The sequence below is a fragment of the Dryobates pubescens genome, chromosome 2 (genome assembly GCF_014839835.1).
Source record: "Dryobates pubescens isolate bDryPub1 chromosome 2, bDryPub1.pri, whole genome shotgun sequence".
Lineage (NCBI taxonomy): Eukaryota > Metazoa > Chordata > Aves > Piciformes > Picidae > Dryobates > Dryobates pubescens.
The window spans coordinates 38,745,647-38,769,827 of record NC_071613.1 but is presented as its reverse complement, the minus strand read 5'-3'; the positions used below and the strand labels follow the sequence as shown (position 1 = coordinate 38,769,827).

The window sequence follows — 24,181 nt, the reverse complement described above, 5'->3', positions numbered from 1 at the left end:
CCTGTGATATCAAATGAATAAGCATTGTCCCCCACTCAGCCCACGTGTATGTGCAGGGAGCGCTTTGCCACAGCACAGAGCAAGGCAGTGGCAGGATTCCAGCTCTCCTGGGGCTTGGTCTGGTGCCCTGCTGCCCATAACATTTGCCTTCTTCCCTCCCTGCCAGCACAGGAATGGGACTGTGCATCAGAGCTTTGCTTAGCTAAAGGATTGTTTTGGGCAGCCATGTCCTTCTCATGCCTCCTCTGTTCAGCGTGGAGTTCAGCAGTGCAGCTGTTGAATTGAAGTGGCTGGCCCCAGCACAAATGCTGGGCACAAGGGTAATCCTGGGATGCAGGTGGAATTTGCTGACTTATCCCCATGGCAAGTGCTTTCTCACTGGTACTGTTTTCTGACTTAAGTGGCCAAGCAAAAACTTGAGTGTGTTGATTGGAAGAGAAATTGGTCATCATCCTGTCCTCTGGTTTTGCACCCGAAACGTGGCTCTGCAGGACAATACTGGAGCTGAGAGAGCAGCAATGTTTAACAGCTTGGCACAGCAGCACACCAGGCTGTTGATCCCTGCGCTGCTGGCATTTCTGTGGCGGCTGAGCCGTCTCTGAGCCGTCTCTGAGCCATCTTGTCCTCATGCCCTGCAGTGGTCAGCAGGGCTCTCTGCTCTTCAGCTTGAACTTGTGGGCAGCCTTGGATGCTGCTTTGTCTCGGTGTGTAACTACACTTGAGGCCACTGATTTTTCTGGGTTGTTTCTGTGTGAGCCACAGGAGTTTGTGCTTAGCTACCAGGTGTAAGCCCAGCTTAGGCACTCCTGGTCAGTTGGTTTCAGATCAACGTGCTTGAACTATTTTTGTTGAAGGGTTACAAACCCTTGTTTTGAAATGTATATTGGTTAAAAAACCCCTGTTCATTTGGCATTGTTGTTAACTTGCTTGTTCAAGGTTTACTCAAAAGCCCCCGAGCTGCAGGTGAGGAACATGGTGTGAACTCAGGTGCTATTTGGAAAAAGATGTGACCCATTCTAACTGTAAAGTGAAATTTTACCCTGCAGTGGCGTGGAAGACCACAAGTCACAGTCGCCTGACTGACTTTGGGCTGTGTGAGGCTGACAGCATGTTATCAGGTCAGCTAGCAGCTTTGCAAGCTCTTGTTATTTTAGGAGTGTCACCACAGTAGTGTTTAAAATAACCTCCCCAGCCAAACATGACAGAAGGGTGCTGGGGGCTCTCATGGTCTCCTCCTTTTCGGTTAGAAATGACTCCATGAGGAGCTGCCGGTAGAGCGGCACAAGCCACAGGGAGGCTCAAGCTGGAAGGAGGGACTTCCACTGATGCTTAGTTGGGTGTGTGGTGGCCTCTGCACACCTGTGATGGTGACATTTGTAAAGGCTGTGGCAGGGCTTCAGCTGAGGTCACGAAGCTTGCGAGCTGGCTGTGTGATAATAAAAGGCGCTCGTGCATTGATCGTGAATGGGTGCAGCTGTACGGTCCCTCCAGCTGTGACAGCTTTGCCCTCTATATTGTGTATCAGTATGTCCAAGCCCAAATCTGTTAATTACTAGTAATTACGTTTGGGTTTGCCTTCCAGTCCAGCCAGTTCACCCTGGACTTTTCCTAGCTCATATTTCTACAATAAAATTTCCAAGTGTGGTTTTATTGCTGTTGTGAGCAGCAGAGGAGACTTCTAGGGTTTTTCTGCTTCAAGGTTGGGTAGCAAGAACTAGGGATTGCATCAAGCTGTGACCTTCCTCTTCCCCCAAACTCTGACCAAATTAAACATAAAGGGGAAATTTGCCTGACTGATAACCAGCAGGGATTTACCTTGGGGAAAGTGATTTGGTTTGTGCCCGGAGCCATGGGAACATGAAAACTGCTGTCCTGCTGTGCCCACAGCCCAGCATGTGAAGGTCCCTCTATCTCCACTGCCTCTGTGCATTGAGCAGATGCTTTGCCAAACTGTCCTTGCAGTGAGGACAGGAGTCTGTTTGCGGGCAGACATTGGAGGTGGCTGTGCTAGCACAGAGGGAGTGAGACAGGAGTGTGGACAGGGGGAAGGACAGGCAGCATAGGCTGGTGCTGCCAGTCTGTATGCATCCTGATCTGCCCTGTGCAGGGGCACATTATTCCTTTCACACTTCTGCCTCTATCTCTGAGCTCCTGTGTCTTCACAGGGAGACCATGGCAGTTACTAGCTGTTGGCTAACACAGTCCTTGCCTGAAAGCAGCTTCTTCTTCAGCCTGTAGCTGCTACTTCCACTGCACCCCTGCAGTGTGCTGGCCCAGCCACTTCTGCAGTTCTGTGGCAAAACTGCTCCAGAGAGGTGCTCAGAGTGTCTTCTCCTTCTGCTGCAGGGCTGGGGTCCAGTCCTGGCTGAGCCAGGCTGTGGCATCTAAGGCTGTTCAATGGCCCAACCTCCACCCTGGCAGGCACAGCTGCCAGCAGCACCCTTGTGCCTGTGCTGGTCACATCTGTGCCACTGTTGTCATTTGCCCCAGAGCAGGGTCACGCTGGCCTTCTGCTGGCATACTCATGGCCTGTGTCTAAGCTGAGTGTAGGATTCGTGTCCCTTGTTACAACTTCATTAAGCCAAATCACTTTTTATAGCAGGGTGATCCACTGCTAGTTGTAAAGCCGGGTGGAGATGAGGCACAGGTGGCTTTCACTGCAGGCTGGGTTTGCAAGGTCATTAACAGCTAGGTGAGAGTAGGCCATGACTGAGCTGGCAGTGCCCGTGGTATTTCTGCAGTGACAGCCTCCCCTAGGCAGTGACACTGGGGACACTTTCCTTTACCTCCTTGTATTTTTATGTTGCTTTTTTCACCTACCTCCGCTGGTGTGCTCGGGACACTTTGTGATTCAAGCATGCTTGTGACCTGGGCACATCTAGGGGAGTGGCATGTGGAAGCCAAGTTTCACTTGCTTGTTTACTGGGGGAAACTTGAGCTGGGCAGGTGATGGCTTCTGAGCCACAGGCTTTTTGCCCTGTGTTAATCGTCGTGAATGTCACAACACGGCTGGGTGTGCTCCTGGGCGCGGATCAGATGGCAGTTGGATAGTGGCTCAGTTGTGTACAGCCTGTGGGATTCCCTTCCTCAGAGCTCAGCTTCTCTGCACTGCAGCTCACAGAGAGATGCTACTGCTCCTCACTGCTCTTTGAAACTGTACAAGCACTAATGAGCAGTGCAGCCATGGGTATGGAGCAAACCTGACCCTTTCCACACTTCCTTGCAAAGCATGGCAGGGCAGCAGCTCTCCTTGAGGTTTGTATAGCTCCAATGGGTGTGAGGCGTTCCCACCTCACACAGCCTCTGGTTGGCATGCTGCTGACCTAGGGGCCTGATTCACAAACTGAGAGGGTCTGTCAGGTGCAGGTCTTTGCGGCATATAGGTCTGTCTGACTGAGCCCTGTGGTGGGTACGGTGCTGCAGAGAAATCCTGGGGACTTCTAGCAGCACTTAAACAGCTGGACCCAAGGGTCGATTTGCAGGTGAGAAAGGAGAGTGTACTGCAAGAAAACTCAGAAGGTGATGGTTGATGTTCTGCTTACCTTTTATTTTTTTGAAACATGCAAGCCTGTGAGAGCTGGCAGGTGGCAGAGCGAGCCTCCCAGCCTGCTTGGGATGCAAACTGCGGTCATAGCTGTATCCAGGACCCCTCCCTGCATGTGTTAAAGCAGAACATGGTTTGTTTTCTCTTTCCCTTATCTGGGGCTGCTGTGCTGGGGCTGCTGCCCTGTAGCCCTGGCTCGCAGCCAGGCATCCCTGCACATTTGCAGGGTACAAGCTTTCCTGCAGGTGGCACTTTCCTCAGCACTCTCTCTAAGTTGTCCTTTGCATTCCTTAGTTTCCTGTGAGATGCCAGCTCTTCCTTTGACTTGGTCCCAGGAGGCTCCTGGAGAGCTCAGCAGATGGAGATGTGTTATTTTATCCTGCAGGGAAAGCACCTCACCCTGCTTCTCTCCTAGGGCACTGGGCAGGGTGCTTTGCTCTACCAGGGTAACAGCACCTTTCATGCTGTCGTCTTGTTTCAGGCCAACAAAGATGCTGCTGTGCATGACTGATGTGCTCATGCCTCATGTGCTGTGACTCCACATGGCCTCTGCAGGAGCAGAGTATGCTAACCTGGGCCCCAGACAGGAGACTACCATCAGGCTCGAGTCAGGTACCCTTGCAGCAGGGAGAACTTGGCCACACAGGGCCTGGCACCTTGCTCAGCAGCAGGCAAAACCTATCTGGAATTTACAGAGGAAGTATGTGAATGCTTTCCAGGATTGTAGCCTGCTGCCCTCAGGGATCCCTCTGCAGCAATCCTTCTTCGCGTGCCCACCGTCGCTATGCCACACACCCTCTGGTAAAGACACCCTCCTGAGCCTGCAGTTGGTACAGCCCTGTTTGGACCTGGGCAGGAGTGCTCTACTCTACCAACGCTTCTGTCTTGTACCCAAACCCTACAGGTTTCCTTTCCCAAGCCCTCCAGATACTGTCTCTGCCACGGGAAGGCTGATGTCTTCCTTGCTGATGGAGCCCTGCCTGCTGCCTCCACTGGTGGAGGAGCACTCTGGGCCTGGGGTCAAAGGCTCTGCCCTCAGCTCAGATCAGCAGGCTTCTAGCCCCTACAGACCAGTGCTCAATACCAACCCCTTCCTACGGCCAAGCAGTGCTAAAGTGCCTTTGCTGCAGTCACTGGAGATAAAGAAGGTGAGAAACACCCACAGCTTTCCTGCTGCATTATGGCCCCACTGCAGGGAAGGTGGAGACAGCTCTCCTGGCAGCCTGGTCAGCGGAGCAGTGGAAAGCAGCAACTTTGTGTTGGAGCAAACTGCAGTCCCCTCTTCTGCCCTGGTGCCCAGCAGGAAGGACCAGTGCTCTCAGGAGGTTGCTGAGAGGAAAACGGACAGGGTGAAAGAAAAGGAGACAGAGCTCAGCTTCACAGAGGCTGCACATCAGCCAGCTGGACAGACTGCCACACACAGCAGCTTTGGACACAAAGCTGAAAGCTCTGGCCTTAGGAACGTGGGCAGCCTGTGCAAATCAAACAGCGGGTGGGGGCAGCACACCCCAGCACAGCTTACCCCAAAAGAAACCATTGCTCCTCTGGATTCAGAGCTGGGTAGCCATCGCCTTAATGGTAACCTGAGCCTTCCAGGCAGGGACGGTGCCGCTGTGCACGCCGAGTGTGCCCGCGCCCGTCCCTCGGCCTCGCACGCCGCCTCTCCTGACCGCAGCACCGACTGCTGGCGGCCGAGCACGCACAGCGGGGACCAGGTGGCAAGATCAGAGCCTCCACACCTTGCTACCATCTCTGAAGTGACAACCCAGATGTCCACTATCCAACTGGAGAAAGAGGAGAGACAGGCCCAGGCTGTGCTCCCGGGAAAGCTCAAGTAAGTAGAGCCAGGAGGAGGAGGGAAGGCTGCAGCAGGCTGGACTGGGCTGGCTGTTGCGTCTGTGTGCGACGGCAGAGGATGCACGTGGGGTGTGTTTTGGGGTGGCCATAAGTATAACCATAGGCTGCATCCCTTAGCAAAGCCCATCTGTGGCATCTGGTCTGGCAGGAGCCTTCCTGCCATCCCCAGCTTGACACAGCTGCTTGGGGTGGCTCTGAGCCCTTCTGCTTTCTTCTTCAATCACAGCATGGACTTGCTGTGTGGCACTTCTAGCTTGCTCCCCCTGCAGTTGTGGGGCCCTGCCAGCTGTGGCAGGCTCTGCAGATATGTTGGGTGAAGCCTGCTGTTGAGCCAGGTTCGGCAAGACTTCCCTGGGCAGAGACATGGGTTCCTAAAGGAGTGCACAGCTGATGCAGCACAGGGAGGGTGCATGGATATGGAGCTCCTGCTCTCCTGCTGAAAGAGGGTGTTCTTGTGCCTCTTTCTGGCTACTGTGGAAAATATTCCTTCTCAAGGTGCCCTGGGGCCACTGCATGTTGCTAGCTTAGGATAAGTGCTTGTACATCAGAACTGGGGAGACAGTGCTGTCATTCCCCTGCCCATGTTATCTAATGCTGCCCCAGTGCTCTTCTGGGTCTTTTGGCCCTGGAAAGCTTTTGACCCTCCTTCTAATGTAATTTTGTCCTAGTGTCACTGGTGAGCAATCACTGCTGGAGCCAAGCCATCCCCAGGATGAAGCAGAGGAAGAAGAAGAACTTCCTGATGGCCTGGATGGGAGCTGTAGTCAGGAGGAGGATGAGGACAGTGAGTGTTGGTTCCCTGGGGTGGATTGTGCTCCATGCCTTGAGATGGAGAGTATGAGGGCTGTTTGGGAGCTGGAGCTGAGCACAGTTGCCCTCCTGTCTTACATTCATACTGTCATTTTAGGATGGCTGAGAGATCGTGCTGAATCCAAAAGCAATGTAGCTGCAAAGAAGAACTGTATAGGGAACAGGCTGGGTCTCACCACTGTCCTGCTCCAAAACTTACCCATCTTTTCTCAGTGCAGGGCTGTCAGCTCCACTCCCTGCCCTGCTTTTTATGCCACCAACTGGTAGGCAAAACCTAAGGTCCAAAGATTTGGGGCAGCTGGGAAGGGTCTGTCCTCCACAGTATTCTTTTGTTTTGTCTTCCCTTTCTAACTCCATGTGCATTCACTCCCTGTGGAGACAAAACCTAAGTCTGTCCCCTCCTGCAGGTGACTCAGATGATTCCTCTGTCACTGGTGCATCATCTCATGGCTCTCTGGCTCTTGTGTCCAGGTGAGTAGCTGTAAATAGTGCATTGAAATTGGCATCCTTGTCCAAACTTGTCTGTCTTTGGCCTCCCTCATCACAGAGGAGAGCTGTAGCATATGGGGGAATAGAGTGAAGGTAGCAGCAGGCTTCCCATCTAGAGTGAGCTTCCTTGCCACCCTGTGCACCAAAGCTACTGACAGCAGCTTGCAAAGTGCTGAGGGTGCATCCATCACTGCAAAACAGGGGCCTTAGTTCTGCTGCCAGTTACTGGGTTAACTTTACTGTATTAAACTGTGCTCTTGCAGTGTCATTGCCTTGCAGGTGAAGCAGAGTGGAGGCCTCCTGGTCCAGAGATTGCAAAAGATCCATGAGGTCTTGTGTCTCAGCATTGCATCCTAGAAACAAGTCTCCAGGCCTGGGTTTTTCTTTAGCTTTTGGAAAGGCTTCTCAGTGGAGCATTGATCAGCCTGCAGTCATCTGAGCCCTGCCTCTGTGACTTCTGGCAGACCTTTGTGGGACCTGTTCTTAGCTGTGCTGCCTCTTGCACTCGGGCTGTCCTGGGCTTTGCTGCCTGCCCAGGAGGGCAGGAGGTGAGGAAGGCTTTCTGCGCACAGCAGTTGAACCTCAGGGTGTTGCAGGGCTCTGGGTGTGAAAGTCCTGCAGAGGTGACATAAATTGGACCAGCAGCTGTTTATGGCAGGAAGTGCCTGATTGTCCTCTAGGGGCAGGTGGAGGGAAGCAGTGCTTGAGCCAAATGCCTGCTGTGAGTGTGAGGGAGGGATATTGGCCACTTCTCTGTGTGGGCTGTGCTCTGGGCTGGCCTTGAAGCCTTTGCAGCTGTCTCCTGCCTTCAGGCTGTGAGCAAACCCAGTTTTATGCCAAGGAACATTAATCAATACAATTTATTGTCAAGTAACAAACTTTAAATTACCAATTCTAGTATTGGGCAGGGGGAGGAAGCATCTACAGGGACTTGGGAAAACCCCTCTTATTCCCTTGTTGTGGTCTCCAATCCCCTTGCTGCCAGCTATACTCAGTCCCTTCATCAAGGCAAGGGATGGTCTGGGAGTTTGAGATCAGTGTACTGTGGTTCTTTTTCTTTTCCTGCTCTTTGTTTCTTAGTGGATTGCTCTGGTGTAGTTTCTTCCCCTGACTGCACTGGCTGATATTTCAATATAGATGTGCATTTTAAACTGTACTTCTAGCATCATCACAACCTTAACAGATAGGCTATAAATTCTACCCTTCCTCCCAGGGCTTAGGGATCACTGTAGTAAGAAGGTGTACATGCAGTTGGTAAAACTCCAGCCCTCTTCCTGGCAACACATCAAACCAAAGAGGGTTACAACAGCTAGATCACATATGCGTATGCAACCTCCACCCCTTGTTCCCATGGACTAAGTCCTGGGGTTTGTTACGAAACAGACTGAACCCCTTGCCCTTGCAATACACAACCCCCACAGAAGTCATGCTACGTGGCATGTGCATTCAGTGCAAGCTCACCCCCTTTTTGCTGCAGACAGGGTCATTTGCCTTAGCACATTGCAGTGGTGCATGTTCTTGATACCAGGATCAAGGCTCCTTCTGGCTTTCCCCTTTGTCCCAGTGCTACTTCTCAATTTTAGCCAACTGCCTGCTGCTTCATCTCCTAGGAACTGCATCAAGTGTCTGGCTCAGCCCACTGAAGATCAAGAGAAAGTGCTCAAACCAGCTCTTGTCTGCAGTTTATTCCCTAATGTGCCACCAACCATCTACTTCAGTACTTGGGATGAGAGAGGTGAGCCAGGGTCTGTTGCCATGGCAGGGTGAGAGTGTCCAGCCAGTGTGTTAGCAGGCAGAGGTGCCAGCACACATGTGGGAGCTGGTTGGCAGTACCTTCTCTACACTCTTCTGATGATGAGATCTGCCACTGCTGTGAGGCCCGAAGGTCTTGGGATAAAATGAGGTCTGCTCCCACAGCCTGTAGCATGAGTCAGGCTGCCACCAAATGTTCCAGCATCCTGCATCTCCCTTAGCCATGGAGTCTTCTGCAAGGGGCCTCCTCGACAGGCCTGGTACCCATGCAGCAAACCATAAGAATTCTCCTGGGTGCAGCTGTACAAAATGTGGGGCATTGTGTTTGTTTTCCTTCTGTCTTTATCCTTCTGCCTTCCTAGTGGAAAAGTTGCCTTGGGAGCAGAGGAAGCTGCTGCGATGGAAAATGTGCACCGTCACGCCAAACATAGTGAAGCAAATCGTCAGCAGGTCCCACTTCAGAGTCAGCAAAAGTAAGTTGTGGGAAGCTGGCAGTACTGGACACATCATGTCCTCCCTTGCCTCTAGCCCATGGCCAGGAGAAGGCAGACTGCCAGCAAGCAGCAGAGCAGGAGCAACACAGGCTTGTCAATGCAGGATGCTGGGTTCACCTTTCTGCCTGTCTGACCCACAATATCTGAGCTCTGTGAGTCCTAGCAGGGCCCAATTTCCCTCTTGCCTTGTTCCTGGCATGGACCACACGGACTTACTCCTGGGCTCTTAGATGTTGAGGCAGTGCGTGGGGTAGAGCTTTGCTTTGTCTTGCTTGAGCTGTGCCTCTAGATGGTGCTGGCACTCATCTGGTGGCACTCCAGCAGTGTTGTTCCCTGTCCCCGGGGGCTGAGAAGGCATCCATCCTCTCTAACCATAGTCAGAGAGTTCTCAGGGTTGGGATCTTGTTGCTGAAGAGATGTGTAGGGGAAGGCTGAGGAAGCACTGAGCATCTGCAGCTGTGACCTGTACTCTTGAGTGTGGTCTCCCAGCAGTACTTAGAGGGCTCCTGTGCATATCAAGAGACCTCTCTTCAGACCATTTTTAGACTATAATGGGACATGCTGGCCAGAGCAACACCTAGGAAGTCTTGCAATCTTACATGCCCATCTGCTGGCCAGCCACCTGCTTCATTCACCTGCTGTAAAGCAGGGAAGTCAGGGTGCTGGGGTATTAAAGCCATCCCCTTGACCCTGTGTCTGCCCACATGCCTGCAAGGATATGAACCATATGGTTAACTGGATCCCACTCACAGCCCAGAGTTTGGCAGTTTCACAGTACACTGTAGGAGTACTTCCTGTGCTTTGCTGTACAGCATTGCTGGTATGCTTCTGCTAGCCCCAGGAGCTGGGGTGCTGGTGGCTTGAGAGGGCATTGTGGGTGACAGGGTACTTGGTCATGGACTTTTTCTGGTCTTCCTGCAGAAAGCAATGACTGGCTGGGTTGCTGGGGCCACCACATGAAATCTCCAAGCTTCAGAGCCATCAGGGAGCACCAGAAGGTAGGGGATGTTTTGGGCTGACTTCCTTCATGTGCATGGAGAGCGTGTTGGGAGCAGTTTGGGTGTCCCTCTCTTCAGGACCAGGTGTTTGCTATGCAGGCTGTCCCTGCAGCATTCCTTCCAGAGTGTGGCAACTGGCATTCCTGTACTGGGAGATAAACCCAAGAGACAGGTACAGCTGGGTGAGCATCCCCACTGTAAGGGTGGTTTCATACAAGTTAAGGCTGTAGCTAATTCTGCCCCTGTACTCAGCACTGGTTAGGCCACACCTTGAGTACTGTGTCCAGTTCTGGGCCCCTCAGTTTAGGAAAGATGTTGACTTGCTGGAACGTGTCCAGAGAAGGGCAACAAAGCTGGGCAGGGGTTTGGAGCACAGCCCTGTGAGGAGAGGCTGAGGGAGCTGGGGTTGCTTAGCCTGGAGAAGAGGAGGCTCGGGGGAGACCTTATTGCTGTCTACAGCTACCTGAAGGGAGGTTGTAGGCAGGTGGGGGTTGGTCTCTTCTCTCAGGCAATCAGCACCAGAACAAGAGGACATAGTCTCAAGCTGTGCCAGGGGAGGTTTAGGCTGGATGTTAGGAAGAAGTTCTTCCCAGAAAGAGTGATTGGCCATTGGAATGTGCTGCCCAGGGAGGTGGTGGAGTCACCATCCCTGGAGGTGTTTGATGGGGACTTGATGGGGTGCTTGGTGCCATGGTTTAGTTGATTATATGGTGTTGGATGATAGGTTGGACTTGATGATCTTGAAGGTCTTTTCCAGCCTGGTTTGGTCCTGTCCATTCCATTCCATTCCATTCCATTCCATTCCAAGCTGTGTTCACTTGTGAGCTTGTCTAAATTCAGTCATTGTTGCTCAAAGCAGGCCTTCCTCTGGCAGAACTGAATGGTAGGGCTGGTGTCCTCTCTGCCAGCACAGCTAGAGGGGATGTACCTAACCTGGGTTATAAAAGGAACAGAAGTGGCCTGTGGCATGGGGAACATGTGAGGGACCAGTAGTTTGGTATCTACCACGCTGAAATTTGCTCTGGAGAGCTGTGATGCTTCAAACTGGTTGGTCTTGAGGTAGCATTCAGATTTGGAAGCCAGCAGCCTCCAGCCCTGTTCCTGTCCTGCTGCAGGGTCTTTCTGTCCCCTGGGCAGATACTGGCACACAGTTTAGAAGTAAGCAAAAGAGACACTGAGGTGGAGAACGCTGCCAGAAGAAGCTCAAAGGCTGGGGGTTAGTGTCCTGCAGCTGCTCAGACATCAGAAGGGATGAGGTGGGAGCTGCTGGCTTTGTAGCGGATGTAGGTCACTCATGTTAGCGTTTGTCCATGCAGAGCTTCAGGAGTAGGTCGATCCTGTCTTGGTGCAATCTGAGAGGGGAGCAAAGAGCATTACCCTGCTCTGTGTTCAGAAAGGCTGTATCCTCTTTCCAGGGAGCAGCAAGAGTTGGGTGGGGTGGTGGGAAGTAGATCTCACAGTACCTGGGTTCCTTTGCAGCTAAACCACTTCCCTGGTTCGTTTCAAATCGGGAGAAAGGACCGTCTGTGGCGCAACCTGTTGAAGATGCAAGCTCGCTGTGGGAAGAAGGAGTTTAACTTCTTTCCTCAGTCCTTCATCCTGCCCCAGGACATCAAATTACTCAGGAAAGTGTGGGAGGAAGGAGCTAGCCGCCAGAAATGGATTGTAAAACCAGTAAGCGCAAAGTAGAGCTCAGTCCTCTGTCCCGTTGTAGCCGCAGGGAGAAGATCTGATACTTCTTGTTTGTGTTTTGCAGCCAGCATCAGCAAGAGGCATTGGTATCCAGGTTATCCACAAATGGAGCCAGCTCCCCAAAAGGAGACCACTGCTGGTACAGAGGTGAGTGAAAGAAAGCAAAGCTGACACACAACCTGGACTCTCTGGTCAGCTCCGGGCCGCTGCGTGGCAGAGAAATACCTGATTTGCATCTGGAAACTTCTCAACTACCTGGGTGTAATGGTGCTGCTGAAATCTGGTTCTGTCAGCTGCAGCTGAAGTGCTGTTGTCTCTTTGTGGGTTTTTGGAGATCTTGGGTGCAAACTGGTTCCACAAGCTTTCTGGAGCTTCTGTTGGCAGGTGATCAGCTTCAGCTCTGCTGTGATCCTGCTCCCACTGCTTTGTACTCTGAGATTTGTCATCTTTGGATGCAAGCAAACCTTATCTACTGCCCACAAGCACAGTGGGAAGAGAAGTCCCAGGGAAGAGATCTGTTGTTATCCAAGTTAGAATTGGTCAGTAAGAGCCTCTGTGTATGTGGATGTTATTTCAAGAAAATGCTTTGATCAACAGAATTTTCAGAATCTGCTTCCCCATTGCAAAATAAAGGAATAGCTCATCTTGGTTTGAAGCTGCTTTCTGGGAAGGAAAATTGTCTGGTGTTTGGCAGACAGGGATCTGCTGTGTTGGCTTGTCTGTCCTTCCTGCCTGCTTCTCGTGCAAATACACTTCCCTTTGGAAAATTGTGAGCTGCTGGGGTGAATAATCAAATGAAAATTGCCAACTGTTTCTGCTCACCAAACCATCTGTGGCCCACTGCATGTCTTAGCTGTTCCTGAATATTGTGATCAGTGTTGTGGGTGTGGAAAAGCTACTGTGCCTTAGAGCTGGGAAAAATCTCATCAAAATGGAGCTGAACAGAAGGGAATACTGCTGGTGTGCTGCAGGGGCTCCCCATGCATAGGACAGCTTTTTCCTCTCTCATTTTGACTGTGATGCACTTAACTTGGAAATGCTGTACAAAAGGTCTTCTGCATTGATCCCTACTTTTCCCAAGGCTTCTGAGGCAGGCAGGGGCTAGAGTCATTCCTGCATGTGGAAATCATAACCCTCTCCTCGTGCTTGCTTCCCTCTGCAGATACCTGCACAAACCCTACCTCATTGGTGGGAAGAAGTTCGACCTGAGGATCTATGTTTATGTCACTTGCTACGATCCCCTTAGGGTCTACCTGTTCAAGGATGGATTGGTTCGCTTTGCTAGCTGCAAGTAGGTTGTGGGGAGAGCCATGCTGGGTGCTGAGGCAGGTGTGGCTGTGATGCCCACCTCGGGGGGGGGCAGGATGGAGGTATGCCTTAGACAGTGATGTTTAAAGCTGTAGAAGCAATTTGGAAACACGTGGGGTCACTGCAGGTGACAGCGTGGAAAGGGAATTTAAGCAGATGTATCGTTCATCTTTCTTTCCCAAGGCAAGATCAGCTCAGTGTAAAGCAGTTCTTGAAATATGCTGGCTGCTTTGTACTGCTTAAGAGCTGGCATTCCAGAAACTCAGATGTTTCTTCCAGATTTGACTATTTTGCCTTGGGCTTGCTGCATTTTTGTCAGTGGTTTTGCTCACTGATACTCCAGTCTTAAGGACGTGCTATGAGGGTGGGATTGCATCCCACTGCCCCAAGGCAGCATGCTCTCTATCTCATGCTTTGTCCCATCAGCTCTGGGAGAGCAGGGACAGAGAGCCCCAGGCAGCTTGGGAAAAGGAAGCAGCAGTGCTGGTGGGTGGCCAAGAGTGGCCTGAGGCAGGACAGAATTTCTGTCTGCCCTAGGGGCCTGGGGGCACCCAGTTCAAGCTCAGACTGTTTGTGGTCCTATTGCCTCCTCCAGGTACTCCTCCTCGATGAAAAGCCTCAGCAACAAATTTGTGCACTTGACCAACTACAGTGTGAACAAGAAGAACACAGAGTACAAGTCCAACCCAGATGAGACTGCTTGTCAGGGACATAAATGGTAGGTACTGCTTTTAGAGCACAGGGCAACTTTTTCTATTCCCTGTTAAGTAAGCCTGTTTTCAGAATTCTTAACCAAAACTTGAATGTGCTTCCTGTATACTCTGCTCCCGCTTGGGGAAATGGGAGGGGCAGGGGGATTTTAGCATGGGTTAGTGTCAGTGGAATTTGGAATGTCTCCCTGGCTGTGACTCATCCTGTCGGCTGCTTCTTGGGCTGTGGCTGCTGTTCCTTGTTTCCAGCACTGCTCTCATCTGTACTCACCCTTGCCCTGTTGTGGGGGTGATGGGATGTGGTTAAAGCAGAATCTGATTGTTTGCTGGTAGAACTTGAATGGGTAATTGTGATGCTTAAGTTGGCTAGATGGGGGCTCCTGCCCATCTCATTCCCAGCTACCTGTGGAGGCAGAGGAAGGAGGGACAGTCCTGGTGCAAAGCTGATGATTTGTATGCTGCTCAGGGCGAGCAGGAGCAGCAGTGCCACTTCTAGGCGTTTGGGAGGAGGGCTGCAGTCTTGCAGAGTTCCTGTTCCCTGCTCTGCCATGGATGATCCAGGGGCCCAGGCACTTGTCTCTGATTCCACAGTGTTATTTGAACTTTTTTAAAAATAGTGCAGGATAGAGTTCTCAATTCATGGGCCTGGGCAGGGTTAGGTCACTTCAAAGGCTGGTGCAGAAAGTGGTTTGCTGTGGTAGGATTACTTTCTGAGACCTGGCCCTGCTGCACGGTGGTTGGTTCCTCCACTGGGACTTTGAGTGGGGTCTGCTGTTCCCCAGCAGTTTAAATCCCATGGGGGTGGGGCTGTGTGGGGTTTTGGTACTGTCATGCAAGTCAAAGCTGGCTGCTCCCACGCTAAAGATGAGGGTGGCTGTAATCCACTCCATCTTGTATGCAGGAAGCGTGACCTTTGAATTCCTGGCTTATAGCCACAGGGTCTCACTTGAGCAGTATCTGAGCATCCTTGGCTCCGTGTCAGGGTAGCTTGCAGTGCTTGGTATGGGGTAGGAAACTCCTATAAAAGCAGAGATGCTTCCCCTACCATCTTGTTTTCTGCTTCTAGAAAAAAAATTTCTCCACCCCCAAAGCTTCAGTGAAATGGCTCAAGCTGAAAGATTCATGGGGGTCTTGTTGGATTCCCGCTGAGCTGTTTTGCAGTGCTGTGGGGGAAGGCCTGCAGGAAGAGGAGGTTTGCTGAGGACACGGAATGGGAGGGGAGGGAAGGGAAGATCTGGTCCTGATTTACCTTGCTCATGTGCTAATTTGGGACCTAATACTCCAGGGCCGGGACAAGTCTATGACAGATTTATGTTTCTAGGAGTTTGGGCCTACAAGACCAGAGAGGTCAGGGTGGGGGGGCAGCAGTCAGGAGGTGAGGGGTCTGGGGATAGCGGGAGGATGGTTGTGCCAGGGAGGAGCTTTGTCAGGGCTCCCTTCTGCTGCTTTCACTTCACTAGGAGGGCTGGACAGCGAGGGGCTATAGAGCTACCTCCTTTGCTTTCTTTTCCAGGGCACTCAAAGCTCTCTGGAGTTACCTGACCCAGAAGGGAGTTAATAGCGAGGTCATCTGGGAGAAGATTAAGGACATTGTTATCAAAACCATTATTGCGTAAGTCCTGACACCCATTACTCTGTGCACGACTGTGGGGTGCACCTTGACCCTCTGGTGCCCACTAAGCACAGTCCTTTTGCTTTTAATCTAAATGCTGCCACCACTGTTGGCTGCATTATTTCTCTCTGGTTCCTTCCTTTTGTCCTGTAACTTATGCTCATGCTGCAGTTGCTGCAGTGGGTAAACAGACCTTCTGTTTCCTGGGTCTGCCTGCTGTGCCAGGGTGGGAGGTCCATGGGGGTGCCATGTATTCAACACTCTGCCCAGCTTGCCACCTGGCAAGTTGGCAAGAAATGTCCCCTGGTGCAGGATGGATCTTGTGTTCAGAAGTTGATCCTGCCCAACAGAGCAGGGATGCTCAGGATTCAGTGCTGGATCCATACGCAGTGCAGCAGCAGCTTGCGGGCCTGCGTCGGTCTCAGCCCACCTGCTCCCATGGCACGTGGCTGCGAAAATACTCAGAGCTGGAACTGCAGGCAGCCACAGCTCTGCTCTCTGACTGTGGGAAACAAGCCCTCTCCCATTGGCTTGCAGATCTGAGCCCTACGTGAACAGCCTGGTGAAGATGTACGTGCGGCGGCCGTATTGTTGCCATGAGCTGTTTGGGTTTGATATCATGCTAGATGAAAACCTCAAGCCGTGGATCTTAGAGGTCAACATTTCCCCAAGGTAAAGCAGACTCTGAGCCACAGCAGTGTGAATAATAGGCTTTTCTTATACCACAAAGTGAATCTGGCTTGTGATGTCCCCTATACTTTGTGCTGAAAGACTGTGGGCTTTGAAACCTCCCTCTCCAGATTGCAGGAATCAAAGTCCTCCCTGTCTGTGAAAGCAACATCCATCTGCAGCTCAGAAAGCGTTGCTGAGCATGCTCCACCTAGAGCCAGGGAAGAGTGTGTTAAAAAAGGAAGGCCAAGGAGGGATGCGTCACGTAGGGAACGGGTGATGGCAGAGATTGCTTCTTTGTGTGGGCAGAAGTGATCAGCAGCTCTGATCAGCAGCTCTGCTGCCTGGTGCACTGTTCCTTGCTCGCTGATGGCATCTGGCTGTGTGGTGTCAGCTGCGCAGGCAGAGCCGGGAGCTGCAGCCTACCTGTGCACGGCCTCCTGCCTGCCAGAGTGGATGGGCATAGGCTGAATACAGAGCTGTGATCTCATACAGGTCTTTGGGGATGGGCTTGCTGGTTTTCAGCAAGAACTGAAGCGTGTCTGGTGGGGACCTGCCTTCTAAGAGCTGTTGTCAGGATTTTTCTCTCAATGTCTCATGGCTGTCTGCAGTGAGATAAGGGACAGGCTGCTTTTTGTATCCCAGTCAGTATTAACCCAGGGAGTGGTCTCAGGACTAGGGGGTTCAGCACCTTTGTTCTAGCACTCTAGTACTGTTGTGATGCTTTCTCCCCACAGCCTCCACTCCAACTCTCCACTGGATGTGAGCATCAAGGGCCAGATGATTCGAGACCTCCTCAACCTTGCCGGCTTTGTTCTGCCCAGCACAGACAGTGTGGCCTCAAGGCCACAAGTCACAAAAAGTGACTCTACCTGCAGGTCAGCTTCCTCTTCTGTCACAGAGAAAGGCTTTTCCCTTGGACAATTTCATGTAGGGGTTGCTTACTGGTCCTTCAGCTATAGGTCTGAGAGACTTGCGTCGTTGCTGGGTATCTAGTTCCTGTGGTTTGTTCATGGTAGAACTTGTTCTCTCTCCTCCTTACCCTGCCAGAACTAACATGATGCTGAGCCGCACTGCCTTTCCATTTACTTTGAGGAATGGCTCACTTTGTTTGGGCTGGATCCACTTACCCTCTACCCCAGGGTGGACATGCTGCTGCCTTGAGCAAGAGGAACATCTGTTACTTTGCAGAGGCTGGAGTTATCTGTTCCTTAGGCAGGATGTCAGATGTCAGAGGCTGTAGACCTGTGGGCAGGGTTATGCACAGTCTTACCTTGCAGCTAATGTGACTGTTTCTTGCATAAGGCTAATTCCTGGATGTGTGTCTACTCAGACCCCTGCTCCTCCTGTGCTTCACCACAGCCTGGGCTGATACTAGTTTCAAACCTGATGATACAGAGGAGTAAACCAGTCCTGTTCCCTGCAGCAGAGCGACTGTTGGCTCTATGTCGCTGAAGAAGCAGCTTACTGGATTCAGCACCGGCACACTGTGATGAATGGGCTTGCCAAAAGATAGGACTCTTGCCCTCTGCCTGCCCTGTGCCTTCTGCAAAGGGAGAAGTCTGGAGCGTGGGCCTGTTCCAGACAGGGAACACTGGCCAGCGTGCCTGTGGTGCTTTGATCACTGGCTCGTTTGCAGATTGCGACAGAGGTGCTGAAGGGCAGGTGTCTGCAGAGGGACACGCAGGGGATTAAGCAGATCCTTAGCATGGTTCACATAATGCATTACCAGAGTTTCTATATCCAGGGGGAAGCTTGCTTAATCAAGGTGTTTTGTGTATAGGCATAATTTCAGTAGATCTCTGAGCACCTGCAGAACAGCCTCGAGCCTCTGCTCTCCCTAATTACTCTTGCAGAAAAAATTAGCTGTGTTGATATAAGGGTTGGGTAGGTATCTTCCACATTGGCATCCCCAAATGGTTCAGATGGGTGCTTATAATGGTTTAGAAGGTTGCTGGTCAGACTGTATAAAAGGCATGGGTTTCCCATGACATGTGGAGCTGGAGCTGAATTTGAGTCCTGAGAACTCTTGGATGGAAGTTTTTGATCTAAGAGTTCTCTCTTTCCTTGCACAGTACCAGCACCTAGTCCTTGTACCCCTCACTCTGTGGTTACAGTTAGGAAGTTGCATTCCAAGTGGCATGTAAACATGAGATCCCACCAGACTTCAAGTGCTGTGAATTTTGTCATGGTGTGTCTCTGGCTCTCTTGCATCCTATTATGGGTGTGAGGTGATGGTTCACCTTTTGGATGAACCATTGCCTTCTCCTTACTGAGGAGCTGGCAGGACTTTCTCAGTTCACCTGCCCGTATCTTTCCCGGGTCCTGTGCTGATGCACAAGGCTGTGGATGCATCACTGATCTTGGAATTGGTGAAATCCTTGGAGAAAGCATTCTCTCCTCCATGGCATCTTCCTGGGGGTGTCACTACTCTCACAGAAGCTGCTGGGAGCAGCTCTGCCATGACAGACTGTCTTCTTTGCTTAAACGCTCCACTGTCTCTTGTTGTGTCCTCAGTCTGGGTGGTGCTTTGAAGGAGAAGCCGAAGGCAGCGTCTGAGCATTTCCTAGCAGAGAAGATGAAGAAGGCCTATTACTTGATGCAGAAGATACCTGACCAGGTATCTCCTCTGATATTTGTGTTGTCCTGCCAAGCCACTGTCCCAACCAGTCTCACATCCCTTGACCCTCTTGGGATTGTACCCTTCTGTGGGGACAGGCAGATAATGGGGAGCACTTGGGCTCTGGTGGGTAATCACACATCTGGTCATAAATAAATTGGGTCTGCTTAAGGTACTGCTGCATTGGCTTATCTTTACATTAAAATAAATACATGCCTAGGAGCACATTACCCACTAGTGCCCACACAGGGTCTGAGCACTGCTTGTTCCTCCTTGTGTCTCTGTGCAGCTCTCACCACCTTTGCCTGCTGACCCTGTTCGGGTTAGCAAGGGACAAGAGGACAGAGTCTGAAGCTGCGCAGGGGGAAGTTTGGGCTTGATCTTAGAAAGAAGTTGTTCACAGAAGGAGTGATTGCCTTCTGGAGTGGGCTGCCCAGGGAGGCAGTGGGGTCGACATCCCTAGAGGTGTTTAAGGAAGGACTGGATGAGGCACTTAGTGCCATGGTCTAGTTGATCAGTTAGGGTTGGGTGATTGGTTGGACTTGATGATCTCAGAGGTCTCTTCCAACCTGGTTGATTCTGTGATGGTTGCCTTGTGTGCCACTGGGCAGTGTCAGTAAGAGAGGTTGGGCTGCAGAACTGGGGATCTCCTCAGTTGTGTACATGTTAAAGCCACCACTGAACCTAGATTTCTTTATTTTCTCTGTGGTCTGTGTCCCAGATATCTCAAACACATGGCGACCTCTGAGAGGGTTTGAGGAGTGGGGAGGTGGGAAGGGGAATGGGCAAACCACGGTTCAGTTTTCTCTGACCCAGGAGGTTGCTCTCATCTGCAGGATTTTTATTCTTCTGTCTTGGACATCCTGACCCCAGATGATGTTCGCACCCTGGTGGAGACGGAGGATGAGTATTCCCGGCGCGGGCAGTTCGAGCGAGTGTTCCCCACCCACATCTCCATGCGCTACCTGCGCTTCTTTGAGCAGCCTCGTTACTTCAACATCCTGGTGACCCAGTGGGAACTCAAATACTACTTGAATAAACACAAAGGTAACTGCCATCTGAGAGCCTGGCACAGTCACCTGAGTCTGGCAGGCTGCCTGCCAGCGTTCATGGGAAAATTCTGAGCTATGCGGGCTTAGGGCGAGCTGCCTGCCTGCACACTAGCCCTGGGAAGTGTGTTACCGTTCAAACTGCTTCAGATACCAGGAAAAGCTTATTCTGAGATGGTCAGAGCTGCTCACTGCTCTGGTACTTACAGCAGCACCAGCATTTCAAAGCATCCTGGTTCTGAAGCAAGCTGGGATTCTGCCTTCAGCCTGTAGCTCTGGCCTTTTACTTCATTCCTTTGCTCTCTTGAGGGAGAAGTACCTGGAGTAGCTGCACTTCGCTCTGTACAGGTGATCTGTGAAGTGAAGGAAAAATCTGACCTATTCCCTGCTCTCCTGCTGCTTTTTTGAAACCACTGTTATGCGCACACAGAGGAGTTTTTCTTAAACACTAGTAATCTAGCTATCATTTCCACCTTTCCAGGACACAATGCTGCGTTAATGAGGCATACCTGGGCTGGGCCATTTCCTTCTCACCCAGGGCTGTCTCTATCAGGGCAGCAGTAGAGCCTATTTAGGAGAGAGAAACAGTGAGGTCTAATGTGAGAGGTTAGAGAAAAGAAAGAGACCATGGCTGAGGTCCCCATCTAGCATCTGATCTAGCTGGAGAGGCTTTTGTAGGATCTGGCCCTCCCCTGAGGTGACCATGTGTGTGCTCCTAGCCTGGCTGTCATGCAGAGGGAAAAACAAACAAACAAACCTTGTCACTTTTCACTGGTGTTAAAGCAAATATCAAAGCGGTCAGTAACAGTCCTTCACAGGGGGACAGTAACTTCATAGCCCTCTCCAGCTGCAGTGTCAGCTTGTGTCATCTTTTGCCTTGCTAATACTTTTGCTGGATGCTTTCCTGCCAGCTAGGAGAAAGATCTTGTCATCATCTGCACTGAAGTGCTGCCCTGAACTTTGCCACTCCAGCTGGGGTCATGGTTCAGCACTTCAGCTTCCCCCAAGCAGCCCAGTGAGCTTCTCTGCTCCACCCCCTCATTTCTATTCCCAACCTCCTGCCAGCCTCTTTCCATTCATGTGTGTTCCATGCAGCCCTTTCTTCTCACTGGCCAGCATGGTCTGGGGCAGAGGTGCTGAGCTGGCCTGCTCCTCTCAGCCTCTAGCACCTAGGTGTTTGTTTGTTTGTTTATTCTAAGGTCCTGGGGTTTGCTGAAAGGTCACTGAGGGGCAGAATTTGGACAGCAAGGATTCCTCCTATGGCCAGGGCTGGTATCGTATAGCAGACCACAGTAACCCCAACAGGACAGCATCAAGTTCCTGGCTATCGCTGTGCTGGTTCTTAAGTCTCAATGCATCTTAGCTTGTACTGTGGCATTTAGCTCTTAAAAAAGAGTTAACAGGAAGGGAGCAGGCCTGGATTTCTCAGTATTTCTAGGCTAGCAGGGAGCTTGGCTGTGGCTGAGGCAGCTAGCAGGAGGCCTTGGAGGAAGGGAAGCCTGTTCAGTGCAGCTGGACGTGTGCTTCTGCTTAAGTGTTCAACTTGTCCTCTGGAGCAGCACGTCTTGTGTCACAGCACTGGTGAGCTTGGTCCGTGCCAGGATGGGGAGCAGGTGTCAGCCCACATTGTACTCTGGATGGATCTGTGCAGGGAGGAGGTGGTGCACTGGGACACTGCAGCTGATTGGTGCCACACAAGGAGGAAGCTGCCCTCCTCTGAAAAAGGGGCCAGTGGCAGCAAAGCTGCTCTACATTAGCACTGTAGGAACTTTCTCTGGTGCAGCCCAAAATCGGGTGCTGCTGGTGGCAGGCACTGGCCTCAGGGGAACAGCCAGTCCGGTCTAATTTGGCAAATCCCATGTTGTCCCAGTTTCCCTGCTTAACTGAGGCTGCTGCATGGTGTGTGTGGCTCCCTGGGAGGAAGGCAGGCGCTGCAGCAGCCCACGTGCTGGCACTGGCTGGTGTTTTTGTACAAAGGGTGAACGCCCTTGGTTTACCCTGTGTTTGCTGGGCCTGGGCACGTGTTCAAGTAGTTACTGCATGACATGGACAGCGCACGCAGCTCGCTCCGTGAAGCATATTGATGTGCCCCAAGCTGGGAAGGCTTGACTCCCTGCAGACAGGGTTGTTCATTCTTGCTTGTCGTTTCTGTTACTTCCCAGGTCTGGAGCTGCTGAAGAATTGGTGTATCAAAGGATACCACACTGGAGCAGGGACGGATTTGGCCAGGACGGTGCGTATGCCTGTGGGTAAACTAGGAAGAGGTGATGGTTTGCCTGGGCAGAGCGTGTGCTTGTCCTGCTTCCTGTGGCTTCTGCCCTATCTGTTTGCCATTTCCTCTCTGATAAGGCCTCCTGGAGTCTGGAAAAAATCCCTGCTTCTCTCCCTCCCACCAACATGAATTCCACCCAGTATATCAGATCTGCAAGTATTTAGTATCTGGCCATCACTGGGTGCACTGGGCACAGCCCTGCATATTTGGCACAGGGCCTGCCCTTTATTCCCCTCTGTCAGGGAGCCATCTCTGTCTGTTGTTCCTGTGCCATAGGAGGAGGCCGATACAGTGAGAGAAACTCACTCTTCTGACCTCAAGATGCTTTGTTCCCACTTGCAGCAGAGGGACTCATTAGCGGAAAGCAGAGACTGCTCTGTTTGCTATTCTGGGAACAGTCTGGTGGCAGTGATGATGCACAGCAGAGTGAGGCAGTTCAAACTGAAGCACACTAGGGCAGCAGGCTTGAGGGATTTTTGCCACAACTTAAACAGCCATTTGGTTGTCTTTTCTTCTCTTGCAGTGGTCATTGCCAAAGTCTTTTTTGCTCCAGAAGAGCAGCATTCAATCAAATGGCTTCAGCAAACTGGAACTGGGCAAACTGGGGTGAGTTTGCACTTGCTGTGACACACGTGATGTTCACAATGTGGCTTTAGGACTGGGAGAGTATTGGCAGCAGGGAAAGCAGCTTTGTTTAAGTGAAGAGGAGCAGGTTGGCTTACAAGTTCTGAAGCCAGCCTTCACGCTCTAGAGGGCCAACTGGTGGGGCTGGCAAGATGTCTGCATGACTGGACATGTCTTCTTGGCACTCTGTGCCCAGTTTGGATGGGACTGAAGCCCAAAACAATCAGACTGGGTGATGTTTGGAGTTGTCATGGTAAAGACATGCTGACAAGATGGTCCCCACAGGGGCCTACACTAGTTGTGTGGGTTCTGATGTAGCCAGCAGTGAGCAGAGGCTCTAAGCTGCAGTGTGTGGCTGGGGAAACAGCAAGGGGTCCAGGCCTGCTGCATTCTGCCAGCTTCCCTGAGCAAAGCTGGGCTGCACAATGGATGCTGCTGGCCCTGACAGCCTTCTGCAGAGAGTTGGAGGACTGGGGGGGTTCTGGGTGAGCTGAAGTGGAGGACAGGCATACCTCTGGTCTCTGGTGTTAAGGAAAAGGTTATCCATGCTTCTGAGCCTGTGCAGGCTGGTACTGGGTTTACATGCAGGCAGAGAGATCAAGCTGTGACCCTAAAGTTCTGCCACTGTCTTGGGTGTCTTTTGGGGTGAGTGGTGCTGCCTGGGATGAGAAACTGAGTAGATGAGCCTGGCAGCCCTGCCTCTGAGTCTGTATAATGATACTGCAGATGAATGTTGCACCTTTTGATCCCTTCTTACTGCCCCTAAGTGGCACAGTGTCTCCTTTCCCCTGCAGCACACTCCTTCCTTCAGCTAGTGAGGACCTCACGAGATGCCCAGAGCCCAGCCCTACTCCGAGCTTACCTCTCAACAAGTACACTGGTGGAGAAAACCAGAAGCCTACTGGCTGCCTCTTGGACACCACCCTGGTGATGTGATCAGACAGCCACTGTCCCTCCCAGGGACACCTCAGCCTACCTCAAAGGAAGAGACAGGAGCTGACTCTGGAGAGCAAGGACTGTGGGAGCCTCTTGTGCTGCACTCTCTGGGCTGTTTATAGGGAAGGATGTTTTACTGGGCAGAGGAGAGCTGTGTGACTTAAATTTCTTAAACAAATGGCAAAGCCTGGGTTAGTGGGGTTTGGCCTTTATCCAAGGCTGCTCCTAAAGTCTGATGTGGTGGTGGTTTCTTTGCTGTGTGGGAGCTGACAAAGCTTGGAGTCAGGCTGGCCTTCCTGTCCCTGACCAAGCGTGGGCTGAGCTGTTGCTCGCCTGTGTCTCCATGTGCTTACCCTGAGCCACTGGGGGTCAAGTGTGCTCCTGTGCTGCAGCCTGGCCCATGGAGAAAAGAATCCAGTCACCACCCTCCTTCTTTGGAAGAAGCTTGGGACTTTCAGCTGAACTGTTTTATCCTGTCTGAATGCCTGTGCCAGCAGCCTGTCCTCCCTCAGCTTTGGGGCCTGGTGGAAACCTTGGGCTTGCACATTGCTGCTTAGAGAAACCATAGGTTCCAGCACAGCTCTGCTTTATCATGGGGACAGTAGGGCTGCGAGGGAGGGAGCTGTCAGCTTTCCCAGGTGCCCTGCAGCATGCCTGTGTGGACTTGCAAGCTGATGATCTCCTCATGGGTTTTGCTCTCTATTTTCTCATGGTTTCTTAAGGATTTCTATTAAAGTCTAATGCT

General features: G+C 51.7%; 1 protein-coding gene across 1 annotated transcript; it reads left to right on the top strand.

The window, feature by feature from the left end:
• The first annotated feature begins 3,640 nt into the window (after window positions 1-3,640).
• Window positions 3,641-24,181, top strand: TTLL4 (tubulin tyrosine ligase like 4). Its single transcript, XM_009911101.2, is given in 18 exon segments — window positions 3,641-5,378; window positions 6,070-6,185; window positions 6,619-6,682; window positions 8,311-8,435; window positions 8,815-8,925; window positions 9,868-9,944; window positions 11,424-11,618; window positions 11,701-11,783; window positions 12,799-12,927; window positions 13,540-13,662; window positions 15,168-15,266; window positions 15,804-15,938; window positions 16,673-16,813; window positions 18,453-18,555; window positions 19,392-19,602; window positions 21,767-21,837; window positions 22,400-22,482; window positions 23,295-24,181. Coding segments are annotated over 18 exon segments (3,537 nt in total). The 5' UTR covers window positions 3,641-3,849; the 3' UTR covers window positions 23,437-24,181.